Source organism: Pseudopipra pipra, chromosome 28, assembly GCF_036250125.1.
Source record: "Pseudopipra pipra isolate bDixPip1 chromosome 28, bDixPip1.hap1, whole genome shotgun sequence".
Lineage (NCBI taxonomy): Eukaryota > Metazoa > Chordata > Aves > Passeriformes > Pipridae > Pseudopipra > Pseudopipra pipra.
Window position 1 is genome coordinate 1,876,488 of NC_087576.1, and position 16,149 is coordinate 1,892,636.

At 51.3% G+C, this 16,149-nt stretch overlaps 1 protein-coding gene across 6 annotated transcripts in view; it reads left to right on the forward strand.

The window, feature by feature from the left end:
• The window catches only part of PPP3CC (protein phosphatase 3 catalytic subunit gamma), a 34,517-nt gene that overhangs the window by 3,909 nt on the left and 14,459 nt on the right, over window positions 1-16,149 (forward strand). For all 6 annotated transcript variants that reach the window (XM_064638134.1, XM_064638138.1, XM_064638136.1 and 3 more), the window contains exons 2-4: window positions 11,062-11,259; window positions 11,460-11,584; window positions 15,704-15,815. In XM_064638134.1, coding sequence (XP_064494204.1) covers window positions 11,062-11,259; window positions 11,460-11,584; window positions 15,704-15,815 — 435 coding nt within the window. The remainder of the gene's footprint in view (window positions 1-11,061; window positions 11,260-11,459; window positions 11,585-15,703; window positions 15,816-16,149) is intronic.

Sequence of the window (16,149 nt, forward strand, 5' to 3'; positions counted from 1 at the left end):
AGCCAAAGGTGTCCTGGAAACAGGTGGATTTTCCAAGTTTGTGCTTTGCTGTCGTTTCTGAAGGACTTCCGGGCACCTTTCTGCAGGTCTAGTTTGGATTTTTTTTTGGACAAGGGCCTGAAGTGACAGGCCAAGGGGGAATAGCTTCCCACTACCAGAGAGAGGGTTAGATGGGATATGGGGAAGGAATCCTTGGCTGTGAGGATGAGGAGGCCCTGGCACAGGTTGCCCAGGGAAGCTGTGGCTGCCCCATCCCTGGAAGTGTCCAAGGGCAGGTTGGAGCAACCTGAGCTAGTGGAAGGTGTCCCTGCCCACGGCATGGGGATGAGCTGGATAATTTAGAGTCCCTTCCAACCCAAACCATCCCTGATTCCATGGTGTCCATGATCCCTTCCACCCCTAGCCAAGGTTTCTGGGAGCGTCAGGACACTGGGATCACACACCCCCCACGGAAACCTCCCTCCACCTGCCCCTTTCTGGGTGAAATCACACCCCACGAGCTGCTCCCTTCTCTCCCTGTGCCTTTGGAGCGTGGCAGAGATGCTGCTGGAGGCAGGGAGTCCAATCCCACGGGATTTGTTCCACGAGGCTCCCGGTGCCTCTGGGGAGCCAAAACCCGGCGTCGGATCAATCACTGCCGACTCCAGAGAGCTCTGGGGAGTTTCCCCCTCACGCTGCTGCCAAGTGTGGAGGGTTTGGAGGCTCATCTCGCTGCCTGAAGATGCTTTTGGTTGATGGAAAACGTGCAACTTTTCTTGTTTTTAATATAAACTACAACTCTGGGAACGCAGTTGGGTGATCGGGCGTTGGATTTTCCCCAGGTTGGGAAGTGTAGGGATTTTTTTATAACACTGGTATCAAAGTCAAAGGAGCTTTTTAATTGCGTGCGAAGCGAGGGAAGGGTTAGAAGAAATCTTAAATATAAAGGAAATTGTGGGTTTTGGAAAGAAAAAATGTGATACCATCGTTATTGTTGCTGGTTGTGCTCTGTAAGGCTCTAGTTGGCTTGGCTCGTTTAGTGTTTGATGTTTTATGGCTGCTAAGGAGTATTTGGGGAGAAAAGGAGCTGTGGAAATGGCTAAAAATGGAGTAAAGGCCAAGGTGCACATGCCCAGACCTTGGGATGCCACAGGAAAAGTGTGAATGCCACCAGGGTCAAGATGCTGTGGGGGGATCCCTAAAAAGCAAGTTGTGTCATAATGCAGCAACTTGGCTGGACAGAGCTCAAGGAGGCCCTGGGAGAGACAGTCCTTAAAGCAGGAACCCCATAGGATCCCACTGAATTACTTGGGAATCTGGTTGGGGGGGGGGGGGGCAGGTCTTGAAATGCCCCCAAAATACGAAATAATTCTGATATTGTTATGTGAACAGGAAAGATGTTTTGTTACCTGTACGTGGGATGAGCTGGGGAGAAGTGGCTGTGCCAAGCCTGGGTGTTGCAGATTTGGGGCTGATTTTGCTGGATCATGTGGCATTTCATCCAAGAAATGAATCCAAAGGGAAATGTTCTGCAGAGGTCTTGGGATGACACAAACTATTCCCCTCCAGTGTTTTCCTGCAGCCCTTGGCTGCCCCAAACAGAGCCAGAAGTGCCTCTTTTTGGGCTGAAGCTGCCAGGTTCTCTGCATCCTGTACAGGGATGCTCTGCTGTGCTAATAAATGTGCTAATTAACGTGCTAATTAACAGAAATGCCAAACCCAACACCAACCTTGGGCACAAAACCCTGTTAGAAAACAGCGATAAGGTGCCAGGGCACGTGGATTGGGCTGAGATTTTATCCATTTCCTCTGGGAATAACACCAGCTGCTTCAGGTCTGCCCTGGAGAAGAGGGAAGGTCGTGTTCCTCTGGATTCCCCTCCGCTGGATATTATTTTTCTGGATATCAGGCTGGGAAAGGTTAATCCCGTTCTCCCTGTTCGAGGCCGCGTCGGCGGCTTGATGGGGCCTCGTAGCAAAGAACGAGCCTGGATTAATTAGATACCGGGCCAGGGTGGTGGGTTTTATTTAATAAAAGGTGTCAGAGTGGAGGGGAAAGGTTTGGGGGCTGCTTTGGCTGCCCAGGCAGGAGAAGGCAGGAGAAGGGAGGCTGTTCCTTAGGAAGTAGGGCAGGGTGCTGGCTTAAAATAGCTGCCAACGCCAGGCTTGTGCTGAAGGAGCTATTTAGGTAAATCCCGGGGTCTCGCTGGGGGCAGAGCCGCCTGCTAATCTAAAGATACTCCTTGGAGACCTATATTTGTCCGGGATCCTTCCCTGGCTGCTTTTCCAGGTGTTCCCTGCGTGGTCCCGCTGCGGATGGGGTTGGGATGGCGGGTGTGTTTACGTGGCAGTGGCTGGGATGGGGATGGAATTAGACATCATTAAGCAGCAGGAGTGAGGGAACGGGCTACGTAAAGGCATCAGCCTTATCCTATAATGCAGGACTTGGCTCCCAGTGGCTCCTGGAGGCCGGGATTGCAGTGCCAAAGGGACACATTCCGGTGACACTGGAGAGCCACGCTGGGGTCGTCACAGAATCCCAGACTGGTTTGGGTTGGAAGGGACCTTAAAATCATCTTCCATCCCCTGCCATGGGCAGGGACACCTTCCACTAGCCCGGGTTGCTCCAGCCTGGCCTTGGGTACTTCCAGGAATGGGGAATCCATGAATATACCAGGAAAGCCCTTCAGGGCAGGGCAGGGGCAGAGGGAGGGATGGGGAGCAGCTGTGGGATGGGTTGGACCAGAACTGAGGTGGAGGATGGAGGGTGGGTGCTCCTGTGTCAGAGGGTGCTCTAAAGCCGTAGGAAAAAGGAATTTCAGTGTAGATTTGAGGGGTTTTCCTGGCAGGAGGAGGAGTGTCCAGGCTGTGCTCTGACTTCTCCAGCCTCCAGAACAAAACCTTGCTGCTGTTGAGGGAGTGGAAGGAGATGATCTTTAAGGTCCCTTCCAACCCACACCATTCTGGGATTCTGGGATCTCCAGCTGTGGGAACCTGGCTGTGCCTCCCCGAGAGGGCTTGTGGGGGTTGTCTCTCCAAAATTCCACGATGTGAGTTTAAAGCACTTTCCCTGCTCCAAGCTGGGGGCGTCTGGTGAGAGTTTCCCAGGATCTCCTCTGTGTAAGACAACTGGTTTGGGGTGGATTTCAGGAAAACAGGGAGAACTGGTGTCAACCTAGATTGCTGCAGAAAACATTCCCTTCTATCAGCTGCTGAGTGTAGCAAATGTGGTAAAATGGCTTCTCAGACAGAATATTATCCCAAAGGTGATGTCTTGGATGAGGATCACAAAGGTTTCCCAAAAGAAGACTCTGGAATTGCTGGTTCAGCAGTAACTGGGGGCTCCTGTCATCCTGCTCCATCCCTGGCACGTGCAGGTCTGGGAGAAGCTGCTCTGGGAGTGGTGCTGGAAGGGATTTATCCCTTTTTTTTTTTTTGGCTACTTTTTGGTTTGCAAGAGAAGTGCTCTGGCTGATCTCCAGGGTGGCCACTGGGAAGGTTTTAACTCCTTTGCATTTCCCTTTGGACTGTTGGCACCTCAGTGTGGCCTGAGGTGATGTGTCATGTCAAAGCTGGGAATAGGACCCTTGCAGGGAATGTTTTATCCAGTGTGGATCCAGCTCAGGGTGAAGCGTTAAGGCCTGACATGGCAATAGAAGAGAAACCCCCATCCTGATCGTGTCATTTTGCACCCAAATTCCTGTTTACCCGTGCTGGGACCACCTCTTGGGGGATGCATCCAGACAGGAACGTTCCTGGGGGTTGTTTTGTCCCCGTTTCCCACGTGGATCAGCCCCTTTCCCTACAACGTCACGCGGGGCGAGATCCCGGGAGGACACGACGTGCACGGAGCACGTTGGAAACGGGATCCAGGAATCCCCTCGGGATCCAGCAGGAGGGTCAGGCTCACATTCCCAGGCAGGTGGGGGATTTGCCTTTTCCACAAAGCCCCCGCTGTGCCTCCAGTAGGGATCTATTAGTGACCGTGCTGGAACCTTGGGAAACAGGTGGTGCCTTTCCCTGCCTGCTGACATCTAGGAATCCCCTCCCGGCTCCTGTGGGGAGCTCACTGGTTTTTAAAGGAGCTGCAGCTGTTTGCTGTAAACCTCCCCCTTTTCCTGCTCCTTTTTTCCCCCCTCAAGCTTTTCCTCGAGTCCTCAGTGACTTCTTGGGAGTCCCTGGAAGATACCGGCTTTGCTGTGGGTCCAGGGTTGATTATTTTCTGGGAATACATCTATTTTTAACTGATGGGAAGTCTGTAGAGCTTGAGTGTCTCAAAGAGAGAGTTTTTCCAGGCTGGAATTGAGGGGGTTTGGGGCTCTCCAGGCTGGATTTGAGGGGTTTTGGTGCTCTCCAGGCTGGATTTGAGGGGTTTGGGGGCTCTCCAGATTGGATTTGAGGGGTTTGAGGTTCTCCAGGCTGGAATTGAGAGGTTTTGGGCTCTCCAGGCTGGAATTGAGAGGTTTTGGGCTCTCCAGGCTGGAATTGAGAGGTTTTTGGCTCTCCAGGCTGGAACTGGGGGGTTTTGGGCTCTCCTTGACTGCCAGTGGTGAGTTGGCCCTGGGGCCTGTGCGCAGCTCGTGTCCCTGTGGGAGCCCTGGGCTCTGCACAGATTGTCTCAATGACAATCCCGGGCAAATCCGCATCAGTGCCGGTCATTAGGAGACAAATCTGGGCTGGAAACTTGCAGGACCTCGTAAGGAAGAGTGGCTTTGCTACCTGCATTGCTCCTGGAAAGCTCAGTGCCCGCCAGGAGCGTTTTTGAGGCAATCTCTGATCCACTTTGGAGCTTTGGCAGGAGCAGGACCATCAGTGGGCCTGGATCGGGGTGGGTTTGGATTCCTCCCGGGGCGGGATCCACGTTGTGAGGAGCTGCTTTCTGTGGGCAAGGCTCTGGGAGCAGCTCCCCAGGCTGGAGCTGGCGCCCGGTGTGCGCTCACGGGCTTAAGTCGCCTCTGTTCTAATTAAATACTCCCGGGTTTAATCTCCCCTGGGCTCCTCCGGGAGCAGGGAGAGGGAGCAGAGTTCCAGCTCCACCTCGTGGGACCGTCACCACCGGCCCTGGGCTTGCCAGCCCTGGCACAGCTCGGCCACAGCTCTGCTGGTGAATCCTCCTTGGCAAAGGCACCTCGTGTTTTCCTGGCCTGACAACGCTGTTCACTGTCCAGGTTGCCAGTTTACGGATAATCACCTTCTATCCCGAAGTTTTTAGGGATCTGTGGAGCTGTAAAGTGCTAGAATTTATATCTCTTCCCTGTGAGGGTGGTGAGGCACTGGAGTGGTTTTCCCAGAGAAGCCCCTGGAAGTGTCCAAGGCCAGGTTGGAGCAACCTGGGCTAGTGGGAGGTGTCCCTGCCCATGGCAGGGGGTGGAACAAGATGATTTTAAGGTCCCTTCCAACCCAAACCATTGTGTGATTCCACGATTCTGAGATATCTCCATCCAAATTCCAGGATGGGCTCTGATTCCCATGTTTTTTAAGCCTCTGGGTGTTACATTCCATGTTTCTGGGGGAGCCCTGAGCGTGGCCCGGGCAGTGCTCCGCTGGCACACACCGTGCTTGGATTTGCATTTCCATGCACAGCACTGTCCCTTGCTTTTTTTAGCCTTAAATGCACCTGGCTCCTGCTCAGCCCGGGGCGTGCCAGGCTCTCCCAAAAACGTGCCCTCAAAATCTGGGTGTTACTCCTGGAATGACTGGAAGGAAGTTGTTGAGGTACGGGCGGATTTGCTGCCCCGGGAGCGACCTCGGTTTTGGGATGGCTGTGACTCTCCCCTTTGAAAAGGAATCATTCAGTTGATAGAATTCCACCTACAATACAGATATTTTTAGGGTTATTGTGAGGAGATATTCTGGTTGGGCTACAAAGAGGAGCGTGGCTCCAGGTGAGGAGCAGAGCGAGCTCTGAACCAGTTGGATGCTGGGAGGTTGGATTCGGCTCCAGCAGCAAAACTCCGACTAATTTTGGATAAAACTGGGACGTTATAAACTGCATCTGTTTGAAGGAGCTGCCTTCTGATAATCCCAAATCTTATGGTCATCCTGCAGCACTTCCAGGGCTGAGAAATAAAATTCTGGCCTTTTTTTTTTTTTCCCCCCTCTGTGAATTTTTGGAGCTCCTGAAATCTGGGGGTTCCTTACTCAGAGCAAGAAAGGAAAATTGCTGCCCTTGGAAGGTTGGAACGTGCAAAAATTTGGGGGGAAGACAGACAGAAATATGGCAATAATAATATAATAATAATTATAATAGTAATTTCTGGCTCTTGCTGCTTTTGTATGAGAAGGTGTTTGCTTGACTTGGTGGTTTTTCTGAGGTATTAATGTTATTTTTACGTGAACAAGGGAGGTGTTACTGATTTCCTCAAGTGAAATATTAATTTTCCAGGAGGTGAAATATCACTTCATTTTTTTTTTTCCCCCCACAGAACTTCTGCAGCTGGAAGGGGCAGTTCTGTGACATGGCAGGGCCAGCCCTGAAAAATGACACAGATTATTTGTCAGGGCTTGGTCCAGGCTTGGAAAAATTCGGGATATCAGGCACACAACCTGGTTTGGCAGGTTCTCACATAAACTCGCCCTGAGGGGCACCTCAGGGGAGGGAAAAACTCATGGAGAGCAGGGTGGGGGTTATTAAAGCAAAGATATTTTATATTAAATGACCAGAAATTTGGATTGTTTAGCATTTCAAGGAGAATATTCCATGGAAAGGGCTGTCAGGCATTGGAACTGCCCAGGGAGGTTTGGAGTCCCCACCCCTGGAGGTGTCCAAGGAAGGACAGGACGTGGCACTCAGTGCTCTGGGCTGGGGGACGAGTTGGGGATGGGGCACAGGGTGGACTTGATGATCCTGGAGGACTTTTCCAACCTGGGTGATCCCATAAATCTGTGATTTTAACATCAGGTTTGAACGTGAGAAGCTGCCGAGGCCCAGCCTTGTCCTTGCTTTTGCTCTGGCTCCTGGACAGAGCAGCAGGAATCAGCTTGGCTGGATCCATCACCTGCCTGCGAGGTTTGATTTCCCATTAACGGCTCCGAAAGCTCGGCACGATCCCGAAAATCCGGCTTTCTCCGAGCACAAATGGCGTTGCTGTGGCCTTTTCCTGGCTGAATTCCTCCGGTGTGAGCCCCGGGCTTGGCTTTGAGCAGATGAATGTAGGTTAGGTGTGAATGGGAATGAAACACCGGATAAAAATAACCTTGGGCTATTAGGAAATCGGGAAAGAGGGAAAAAAAAACCCTGCCCTGCTGCTCGTGCTCTGCCCAGCTCAGCACAGGAGGCAGCTTTTCCTCCCTTTCCGAGGAGCTTTGGGTGAGTTTTCCCTGAGGGAGTTTCTACCTTTGGCAGCCCTTGGTGTCCATATCCCTGCTTTTGCCCCAGATGTGCTGTTTTCCCTCTCCAAAGTGCCTCTGTAACCCTGTGCCCAATAACGAGGAGCGACCAGGGGAGGGGTTTTGCATCCAGCGCCCTTCGGGTTGGCTCCCAGGTGGCATCGGGAGCTCCAGGGAAATCTCTCTGGAGTTTGTTACCGAGCCTGTTTAATCCTAACTGATTTTTTTAGAGCTTGAGGGGGCACCTCCTGCTCCTCCCAGGGCCGGGGAGCAGCGTTTGGCCGTGGCTGCCACTCCAGGCAAAGAGCACTTGCTCCTTTTTCAGTAATGAATCCGCCTCGGCTGCTCCGTCCCGTCCTCCCAGGGACTCTGGGATGTATAAACAATCATTTGTGGATCACTCTGTTTTCTCTTCCATGGCACTGGCTCTGTCTGGAGCCAGTGGGGATCGGGCAGCCCTGATGGGAGTTGGATTTTAAGTACATTTTAAGGACAGATGTAGAAAAAAAAATGTAGAAAGCAACGTGGTTTTCCCTGCGGGAATATCATCATCTTTCACTGAGGGGCAAGTGATGCTCTGGGTTGGTAGAGTTGGTGGTACAAAAGCAGCTTTTTTTTCCCCCCAAATTCTCCCATCCTTGACTGTCCATGTGCTTTCAGAACACTTCAAATGCCCGCCTGCTCCTGGCCTGGCATTTAAAATCTGTCTTAATTTGGCAGCAAACGGAGTCTCTTGCACTGGAGTCTAACAAAGATCTCCCCATCCTCTTAATTTTCCTGAAGTCCCTCGGGCACAGTTGACCTTTTAATCCATTGCACACCTCAGACTTCACTTGCACTCGTGTCCTTTCGTTTGTGGTCCTGTCAGGAGGTCAGGAATTGTCTTTTCCTGGGAGTGGGTTTGGATGCCCTTGCAGAATTCCACATCCCAGACCTACAGATCTCACTGTTTAAACAGGACTGGGTGCAACACCCGGGTTTGTGTGCAAAGGGAAGGTGGCACAGAGGTCACAGCGTTTGGTTCTTGGAATGTTGTGAGTGTTTTATCTGTAATTTCTGTTGATTATGAGGGAGCTGACTCTGAGGATGAGCTGAACGTGCTGGGTCTGCTTGGGCACTCCAGGAACAACCATGGCATTGCAGGGACAGGACAAGGGGGAATGGGTTCAAACTGAGAGGGGAAATTTAGATGGATATTGGGAAGGAATTCTTCCCTGTGAGGGGCTGGGATGGAATTCCCAGAGAAGCTGTGGCTGCCTCTGGATCCCTGGAAGTGTCCGAGGCCAGGTTGGAGCAACCTGGGCTGGTGGAAGGTGTTCCTGCCCATGGCAGGGGGTGGCACTGGGTGGGCTTTAAGGTCCCTCCAACCCAAACCATTCCATGATTCCATGACTTCTTTGTGAGATCAGGAGTTACTCCCCACTTTTCAGAACTGGGCAAGTCCTTCCACCCTTCTCAGTGCCCTGGGGGTGCAAATTTCCAGGTCAGTTTGCTCTGAGGGCTGTTCCTGCTGTCAGAGAGCCCAGGCTTGGCTGCAGGATCATCCTCCTCTTCTTCCTGCTGCCTGAGAGAGTCAAGCATTAATAAGGATAAAATCCAGCTCTTTAACAAAAGGGGGGGTTTGTTCCTCACATCAGCTCTGGCACGAAGCAACTGGAGCCCAAATTTTGCTGCCTGACAGGATTCCTGGCTTTGACAGCACTAATTAAATGCTGATCCTCACGCCCTTCTCTGTGGATTTTGATTTTCCAAGCACTTGGGCTCTGCTACATCCTTCCTGTGACTCCCACAAAGCTTTGGAGGTGCTCCATGGCACAGGGGTCTGCTCTGACACCACACAACTGGCTCAGGGAGTGAGGAAGGATTTTTATAGCAGGAAGCATAAAAGCAGGACAGCAGGTGATGTGGAGTAATCCCTGTGGGATCCCTCTCTCCACAGAGCTTGGCCAGGGTCATTTTGGTCCTGCCCTGACCAGGGGATGCTGGAAGGGCTGAGCAGTTACTGGTTATCCTGGTTCTGGGAAGGAAATGGACTCCCAGGATCTGAGCAGATCCCTGGACAAGGTGCCAATCACCCCATGGATCGTGGGAGCTTCCAGCAGCCAGGCCACGCACTTAGGGGTGTTGCACAGGATTTCATTCCCGGTTTTAACTCATTCCCAAATATCCAGGCCTCCTAGCAGGAAGAAGGAGCTGTGTGTGTGCATCCCAGGGCTGGTGCTGTTCCTCTGGCATCTCCAGAGCAGGATTCTCTCCCTGCAGCTTGGCTGGCAGACGGGCAGAGCAGAGGAGAAGCTGGTTCCTTCTCCTGCCCAGCTCCTTGTGGGAGTGGAGCCGTGCAAAGCCAAGGAGGGAACTTACATAAAAGTTCTTGGCTGCTCCCGTTGGCGCAGCCTCAGATTTTATCTTGCATAACTTTGCTCACTGGGGCCACCAGGAAAAGGCAAAACCACAGTTCCAGAGCTTCTCGTGGGTCTCTGGATGGTGGGATGGGCAGCACTGCTCCTGTAGTCACATCCCTGCTCCTCTAAGCTCTCTGACCCCACTTCTGGGGCTTTTTACTCTTTAGGGTGGCTCCTGAGGTGGTGGCCGTGTTTGAGGGCCTGGAGTGATGGGGAATATGGGAGGGGAATGGTTCCTGTTTCTCCATTCTCTTCCAGGACAACCACCCTGTTTGGAGAAGTGCTGACAAATGATTTTCCAGCATCTCAATGGCAGCGAGTCCCAAACCCTCCCTCACTCCAAGCCCTGCACCCACATTTCCACACAGCTCCTTTTGCTCGTTCCACCTGATCCTGTTTGTGCAGCTTCCCTGGCCTCCTCCCACTGCCTGATTCCTGCCATCCTTACACCGATCCAGAGGGGGAAAACAGGTGAAATCCTGCAAAATCCACATCCAGAGGGGCCGTGTTTTCCTTTTGGAGCAGGGCTGAGCTCTGCATGCACTAAAACCCCTCGTCCAGCCTGTGTTGGTTCAGGGAGGTCTTGCTTAACCCTCTTTAATTGGCAGCTCCGTGGGGAAGGCTCTGTGTGTGCTCTGGAGCGTTCCAGGCACGTGGGACACGGGAGCACAACTTCCAAAGGGACCCATGGAAGCGGGGCCACCTTATTGCAGGCACCGGCTCCCCTTTCATCAGATCAGCTCTTGTTCTCCTCGCTCCTGCAGCTCCTGTGATTGGAAAATTGATGTTCAAGCTCTAAAGAATCCCTTGTGCAGCCTCATCCTCCTTTTCCCTCAGGGGTTTCGGGGTAAATTGCTGCTGGATTTGCATTTAAAAGCGTGGCACTGTTGTTCCTCCCTGTGTTATTTGTCTAGCTCTGTCCTGTTAAATTCAACATACTCTGGCACATCACGGAATTACTGGGGTTGGAAAAGACCTGTAAAAGCAACTTCTGCTTTTGGGGGGATGTGTTGATCCTCCTGCCTAAATTGGTGGCTCCTGGTTTTCCTGTTTTTGCTGATATTTGCATGAAACCTGTTTTAGTGCAACATTATGACGATGATTGTCCCCTTGGAATTAGGAGGCAGCTCTGGAGTGGGTGCAGATGGCATGGAGTCTGGGTGTTTAGCCAAGCTCTGGCAGCTCAGATCTTCTCCTTTCAGGATTTGGGAGCATAATTTCGGTGGGAATCCAGTCTCCAAGTGTCTGCTCCAGACTGGGAAGCAAAGCCCTCCCGATTCCTCTCACCACCCCCCAAAAAAAAAAAGCAAAAAAAGAGACGTGTTGCTGACTTCCTTGCCTTCCCTTTCCAGCTGTCCCATTCCCTCCCACGCAGCGGCTCACCCTGAAGGAGGTGTTTGAGGATGGGAAGCCGAGGCTCGACGTCCTCAAGAGCCACTTGGTGAAGGAAGGGCGGCTGGAGGAGGACGCGGCGCTGAAGATCATCAACGACGGCGCCGCCATCCTGAGGCACGAGAAGACCATGATCGAGGTGGAGGCCCCCATCACAGGTCAGAGAGCCCAAAAAGGGCCACCTGGGGTGACACCAGCAGGGCTGACACGGGTTTTTTTGCTGTGTTTTAACTCTCAGAAGAGAGGGTTTTGCTGGCGGAGGTCGAGGCCGCCGCGCTCGGCTCCTTGTTGCTGTCGCGACCTTTCTTTTCTTGGCACGTAATTCCATCCCTCTTTTGTGCTGTTCTTGCTCCCCCAGTGTGTGGTGACATCCACGGGCAGTTTTTTGACCTGATGAAGCTGTTTGAAGTTGGAGGATCACCCAATAACACCCGCTACCTCTTCCTGGGAGACTACGTGGACAGAGGCTACTTCAGTATAGAGGTGACAAAGAAAGCTGAGCTTGGTACTAAAGGAACCAAAAGTGTTGAGCCTCAGTTAAAATACAGCTCAGAATCAGTTTAAATACAGCTTGGAATCGTTAAACACAGCTCAGAATCAGTTAAATAACCTCAGAATTGCAGCTCAGAATGAATAAAAACACCACCCTCAATCAGTTCAAATTCAGCTCAGAATCAGTTCAAATTCAGCTCAGAATCAGTTCAAATGCAGCTCAGAATCAGTTAAATTCAGCTCAAAATCAGTTAAATCCAACTCAAAAATCAGTTCAAATTTAGCTTAGAATCAGTTCAAATACAGCTCAGAATCAATTAAATACAGCTTGAAATCAGTTAAATATAGCTTGGAATCAGATAAATTCAGCTCAGGATCAGTTAAATTCAGCTCAAAATCAATTAAATACAGCTTGAAATCAGATAAATACAGCTTGGAATCAGATAAATCCAGCTGAAAATCAGTTAAAGTGCAGCTCAGAATCAGATAAATCCAGCTCAAAATCATTTCAAATGCAGCTCAGAATCAGTTAAATACAGCCCAGAATTAGTTAAATACAACTCAGAATCAGCTCAAACAGCAAAGTCAAATCTCCTGTGCTGGATTTACCCTCCAGTCGAGCTCTGCATGGGGTGAAAATCCTGTTGGTAACTCCCAGTGTGATTTTGGGCAGGAAGGTGGTGTCCCAGTGTGAGGACTGAGCACTGGACCCTCACCCAGTGACATTTTGGTGGCAGTGATGGGGTTAATGGCTGAACTCTGCCTTCTGAAGTGGAGTTTTAATGTCACTTGGGGCTGTCACTCAGGGAAACAAGAGGGAGCAGGCAACGAGATCCCACCAGGAGAGTGGGAAGCAAACGTTGGAAAACGTGCAGGATTCAGCTGAGCAGGGAGAAGGAAAAGTGTCACACGACTGAGCCACTGCTTCCCCCTGAGAGAATCACCTTGGAATGGGGTCAGGACAAAGGGGGAGTCGCTGGGGTTGTGTTGGGACTTCACAGATTCCACGGAATTGGGCAGCGCTGGGAGTTGGTGTGAAGGCCAAAGGAATCACAGATCCCAAGGCACTGCAGCCTCCTGGATTCACAGGGGTGGTGGAGAAGGAGTGGGAATGGGAGAGTTTATCCCAGTTGGAAGCAACGTAACGAAGGGCTTTTGGGGAAACAGGGGCGTGAAAACAGGGCTGGAATTAGCAGAGGAGGTGGTTTCTCCTGGAAGAGGGGAGGGTGCAGGAATAGCTGAGCTGTTGGGTCTGCAGAGGAATCATTCCCAGTTAAATCCCGGGGAGGAGCTCTGCTGGATGAGTGCAAGTGGCTCTTTGAAGGATTCTGCAGAGGATTTAGGGAGAGCACTGTGCTGGAGCAGCCCCTGGCTCCCTTCCAGCCTCGGGAATTCTGACAGGGAGCCAAGGTGTGACGATGAGCCCTTTCCGGGGAAGCGGGTCCGGATGCTGGGGAGGTGGGGTTGGGCTGCTGGGATTTGTGGTGGTGCTGGCAGGAGGAGCCCCACAACCCCCCGGGGAGGAAGGGGAAGGACATCCAACTGCTCCTTTCAATGGCTCGGCTTGTGCCAGTTGGGATTGCACTTGGAGTGCATTTACCTGGAAAAGAGATTATATTCCAGCCCAGCAGCTCCTTCTGAGGTAAAAGGTGGATTTTTTTTTTGGTGTTAACCAAGAACCCCTCAAAGGGGGGTTGTTGGACCCTGTGTCTGCCCATGGATTTGACAGCTCCTGGGTGGAAAAGTGCTGCTCTCCCTCTGCTCTTCCCCCAGGATTGATCAGACATGGAGATTTTACTCCCAGATCCGCAGCAGTGCTGTGGATCAGTGCCCTGCTCTCTCCATGCTGGGATCATCACAGGATCCTGGAATGGTTTGGGTTGGGAGGGACCTTAAAATCACCCAGTTCCACCCCTGCCATCAGCAGGGACACCTTCCACTAGCCCAGGTTGCTCCAACCTGGCCTTGGACACTTCCAGGGATGATGCAGTCACAGCTTTTCTGGGAATTCAATCCAGGGAAGAGCTGGGAGGCTCCATGTTTAAAACTCCCTGATAAATGCCAGGTTTTGGGAATGGGGGGAGAGGTTACTGTGTGGCTTGTGGGCAGGTTTGGCACCAGCCTCTCTTGCATTTTTTGGGGGGGGGTCACAATTCCTCCTGCAATTCCCTCCCTGGGGCCTGCTGAGCCTTCCCTTTCCAAGTGGATCAAACCCTTGGCTTTGGGCTTCATGCTGAGAGGCTGAATAAGGAGAGAAGTAGATTTATTAAAGTTTATTTAAGGCCAAATAAGTGTCTGGAGTCGCTCCTGGGGCTGTTGTGAACAGGCACTAATCAATTCCTGGGCTCAGGGCCGTGGAAAGGGTTCCATGCAGGAAGCATCCAAGGCATGCAAGTGTGGAAACCTCCCTCATTCCTCATTCCAGCCCCTTGGGAGCTGTTGAAGGTCCTTCCCTCTGTGCCCCAGTGGTACCTGGCAGCCCCCACATCCCTGGGAAGTGGCTGCAGCCCCAGGGAATGTTTCTTTGTGTGTGTGTGTGTGTGTCCAGGAAGAGTTGTGGTGTCAAATTCCATCCCTTTTCACTTCAAAACCCTTCAAATGTTCTTTTTAAAACCCCTCTTCTGCAAGTTGCCAGCCTTCCCTCCATCCCAAATCCTCCTCTGTATCTCTGCTGTGCTTGGGTGCCAGGGCTGGTTCTTCCTCCAGTCGTTAGCAAGTCATTTGGTTCATTTATAGCAACTTCCAAGTTCTCCTGCCAGCCCTGAGAAGTGACATTTAGCTTGCAAACACGGGAGGTTAAAGCTTTAAATCCCAGAATAATTATAAATGGGTTTGTTGGGAGCATTCCTCCTGGTAACAGATGCAATAAAACATGGTTTTGCTACCGGTGTTGGCCCTGTTCGCTTGCAGAATTCAGAATTAATCAAGTTTTTAATGTGGGGTTGAATTCCAAGTGAGACACAGATGGTGCTTTACAGCTCCTTGGGTTTTGGGATCAGCTGGAGTGACTAATGCAGAGCTTACCTTGCAGGTTCAGTGCTTAAACACCATCCTGGCTGAGCTGTGTGTACTGGGAACCGACTGGAAACCGGTTTATTTGGGGTCTGGAGGTTGTTTCCAGCTGGTTCCCGGGGATCTGTGCCCCAGATCAGCAAGATCTGAGAGTGTCAAACTGTTCACAGACTTTGTGGTTCCCACCCCCAGGCATGTGCAGGTTCTGTACCATCTCAGCCTCCAGGGTAAGCTCCTATTAGAGACTTTAATCCAGATCTTGGGGCTGCTGTCATTCTGGATTGTCCTTCCAGCTCTCCAAACCGTTGGATAACATTCCCTGTGTGCGATGCCAGCCCCTTTCCCTGTCAGCCTGACAATGCAGAGCACACAGGGGTGAGCACTCCTGCTTTCCAGCCCTTCCCTGAGGCTTTCTGGGAAACCAGCCTGGAACATTCCTGGTCAAAATGCCCCCCAGTTGGAGTCTGACTTTAGGCTGTGCTCAAAGAGTGTGGTTTTACAGGTGGTGCTGCTCAGCTGGGGGATGTGGAGAGCCCTTTTGAAAAGGCAGAAAGCTTTGCTGAGCTTGTTTTTTGGCTCAGCTTTTCCTGTTTTGAACTTGAACTTCACGTGACTGTGGCGTAAGCGGAGGAACGAGGCAGGGGTGGGGTGGGGAGGGGAAATCAGTGGGGGGGATAAAGTTGAATTTTTCATGTTTAATGGACAAGGGGCTGCCTGCTCTGCTCCATCCCGCTGGAACATCTGGAGCAAACAGCTGGTTTGGCTTTGCTGCTCTGCAAGTGGGGCTTTGGAAGGGGAAATAAAACCCCCCAAACCTGCCCCCACCCAGCCCCGAGCTGGTTTGGGTGAACTAAAATCTCATTTGTCACTTCTCCAAGTCGGCCCTAATATAGAGAGAAATCCGGGTGGCTTTTCCCCCACTGCTGCATTTGGCCAAGATGAGATCCACTGCCCAGCATGGAGCTGGGTTTCTCTCCAGGTTCCTCTTTGGGTGTCTTCCCAGAAACGCTTGGGGAAGTCTCTCACACCGATGAGTGCCCTGGAAAAGGGTTTTTCTGCCTTTTTTTTTGCTGATCTCCTCCTTCCCCTCTCTTGCAGTGCGTGCTGTATTTATGGAGTTTAAAGATAAATCACCCCAAAACATTGTTCCTCCTTCGAGGGAACCACGAGTGCAGGCACCTCACAGAGTATTTCACCTTCAAGCAGGAGTGTAAGTACCAGCAGTGTGAGAAGGAATTCAATACATTTTAAAAATATGTTTTTAAATATATTTGAAAAAAAAAAGGTGCTGGAAGCAGGTGTGGGCCTTAATTTTCGTGCCTCTGAGCACAAAAATAATTATCAGAGCTGTATATATAATAACAAGATTAATCAGATTACTCTCAGACTAATAATCAGATTAATATCAGATTAACACCAGATCAAATTAATATCCAGAGCTGTAAAAACCTGTTGTCTGTTTTCCTGTTTACACAGCTCTTCTCTTTCAGCCCCTGCTATAGAAAATACCCCCAAAAAACCCCAATATATAAGTCCTACAAAGC